The sequence below is a fragment of the Montipora capricornis genome, chromosome 12 (genome assembly GCF_036669925.1).
Source record: "Montipora capricornis isolate CH-2021 chromosome 12, ASM3666992v2, whole genome shotgun sequence".
Taxonomy (NCBI): domain Eukaryota; kingdom Metazoa; phylum Cnidaria; class Anthozoa; order Scleractinia; family Acroporidae; genus Montipora; species Montipora capricornis.
Genome location: NC_090894.1, coordinates 21,356,817 through 21,359,316, shown reverse-complemented (window position 1 = coordinate 21,359,316; position 2,500 = coordinate 21,356,817). Strand labels below are relative to the sequence as shown.

Genomic DNA, 2,500 nt, shown 5'->3' with positions numbered 1-2,500 from the left:
TGTACAATGTGCGATAAAGAGCCCTCTCTATGCACTGCTCGTGATTCGGCGAAAAGAGCCGTACATTATACAGGAAAGAAAACAAACCCACACTTTGCAGTGCTTTGGTGAATTGACAGAGAAACGAAGGACAATTTTACGAGCAAAAAGAAGGTAGGCATTCAATTGCTGCAAACTTTTATTTGGTCCGTTTGTTTTGTACATGAGAATCTGAACCGTATATGTACAAAGATTTCTTAAAATTCCACTTCTTTCGCTTATTTTAAAATTGACAAATGGCTAAAATTGCCAGAAAAGTGCAAAAATTAAGTTGAAAATGTTCGATTTTCCGTATTTCAGTCAAAAATTTTACCGATTTTATTTAAGTCCATACAGACTTAGAAAAAAAACCTCTAAGAAGACCAAACAAAGCGCTACACTCCCAAAGGGCGTCTATTGTTATCGCTATTGTTTTCTTGAAACAAAGGACCGTATGCATAATGAAGTAGGGACCTGTACGGAAATCTTGCCCAAAAAGTTAACCAAGATTGGCACTAATTTGAGCTTTGGACAACCTGGCCAATGGTTGCATATTCCCATTCAAACAATCTTTTTTTTAACTCCTTCTTTGACCAGGCTTTCAGTTAAAAAATCTGCTTTTCGAAATCAAACATATCCCAAATGTCTTGGCCACAATGATTGGAATGATGGATTGACTTCTTTCACTCCATTAAGTGATCAATTATTTCAGAACTCAACACCTCCGCCAATGCAAATTGGGGAATTTCTAAGCCCCGAACTTTTAGAGTATAACAAGCGGCTTCAACCTTACTCAAACTTGCTTTCATAACTCTGACTTTCGACGAGACATCCCGGTAAACGTTTCCCAACGAAAGAAAGGTATTGTGCAGTTGCCGAAGGAAGTTGCACACCTGAAAACAGGTATTTCTGTCTCCATTTGCAGCGCTGTTGATGCACAAACGCATTAATTCACCAGTCAAATCAGCAATTCCAAGAACGTAGTCAAAAGGGTTAAACTCCAGGTCCCTTCCTCCTTCCTTTGAGAATGCACACATTTCCTTGACCTCCTCACATGAAATCAAAGTTCTGTGCCTGAGATAATGACAATGACAATGCTTCAATGTATTCTTGCACACCGGGAGAAAAAGCTCGATCGAACTGAAAGGGATCTTCCCCCGCCAGCTCCGAAGCAATCTTCTTCAAGAGGTCTTGAACTCCTAAGAATTTTTCGTCTGCTTCTTTAAAAATCTTGTCAAGGTTGCCTGCCCCAACAGCCCTTTGTAAAAGGAAGATAATTCTCTTGCTTGCTATGGTCACGTCTCGGCCATACTTAACCAAGCGCTCGTATTTATCGTGGCGCGAATCCAGCACTTTCTGATAGCCTCTGAATGACGCTATGACTGAGGAGTTTTCGTCGATTTTTTTCGAGGGATTAATGTCCTCGTTTGCTTGCATACAACCACGTTTTTCACTTTTCTGCACCTCCATGTATTCCTCCATGTTGCAACCCAATGTCAAGCTAGATCAATTTATCTGATTGGCTATTTCATTACCCAATAGAATCAACTCTTATTAGACCTTTAATGCTCAAATTTCTTGAAAATTTGACGTGATGATGATCCCGCCAAGTTTTCTTGATCAAATTAGTGAGCAGCCGTAAATGCGTGGAGGAGACCCTTTACTGTACTGATCCCGTGTCGGCCATATTCAAGATCGGAAATTTTTCTTGTTGTAATAACTCTGAACACGGAGGAGCCTTAAAGTTTGTCAGCGATAAGTTGCTGGTCTGTATTGAAGGCGAATTATGGGGAACCCTTATGTTCAAAGGGGCTAAAAAAAATGTTTCTGAGTTTAATTCGGAATATTCTTGCAAAGATGTCCAGTATAAGAACGGCGATGGAGTATATTGGCTTCGTCTTAAAGGTAAATTCCTTTTCAACTAGTTCTGGCTTTAATACATAACAGTGATCTTATATTTATATGACGCTAGTGAAAACTGCTAACCAAAAGCTTGAACAAACTTTGTCAAGTTCGTTTTATTAATCATTTAAGTCTTACTCCTTAACAATATTATTATTCACTGAAGTCAAGATTGATAGCACGGGACATCCGCAGCGAAGTAAGGACGGTGTCTACTCAATCTCGTTCCCAGAGTCTTCGTTCCCCTTGACCAGCGGGTCGGGTTACGAGAGACTCTGGGATAATCCGATTCTTGTCATGAACACCATTGCGCAGGCGTAGGCGTAACGCCAAAATGGCGGAGAGAGTGGAAGATTTGTTCCACGATGGCATGCAATTTTCTTTGGCAAAATTAGGATATCCCAACCTAGAACTGAAAAAGGAACAATATGACGTGCTGGAGCGATATGCCTGGACAAAAATCTGTGCTAAATATGTTACCAACGGGCTGTGTTGTCAAGTGTTGCCAGGGATTTTCGATTAGAATTTGTGTAACGTGGAAATGTAAAGCAGATTGTGTCGCTGTTGAATGCACTGATCC

General features: G+C 40.4%; 1 protein-coding gene and 1 pseudogene across 1 annotated transcript in view; one reads left to right on the top strand and one right to left on the bottom strand.

The window, feature by feature from the left end:
• LOC138025512 (uncharacterized) overlaps nt 1-17 on the top strand; it is a 906-nt gene extending 889 nt beyond the window's left edge. Inside the window, exon 1 of the mRNA XM_068872712.1 lies at nt 1-17. This exon is cut by the window's left edge and continues 889 nt beyond it. Within this exon, the coding sequence (XP_068728813.1) occupies nt 1-17 (17 nt within the window).
• A 132-nt stretch (nt 18-149) lies between these two features.
• LOC138027840 (translin-associated protein X pseudogene) lies at nt 150-1,533 on the bottom strand (annotated as a pseudogene).
• Nucleotides 1,534-2,500: the final 967 nt, after the last annotated feature.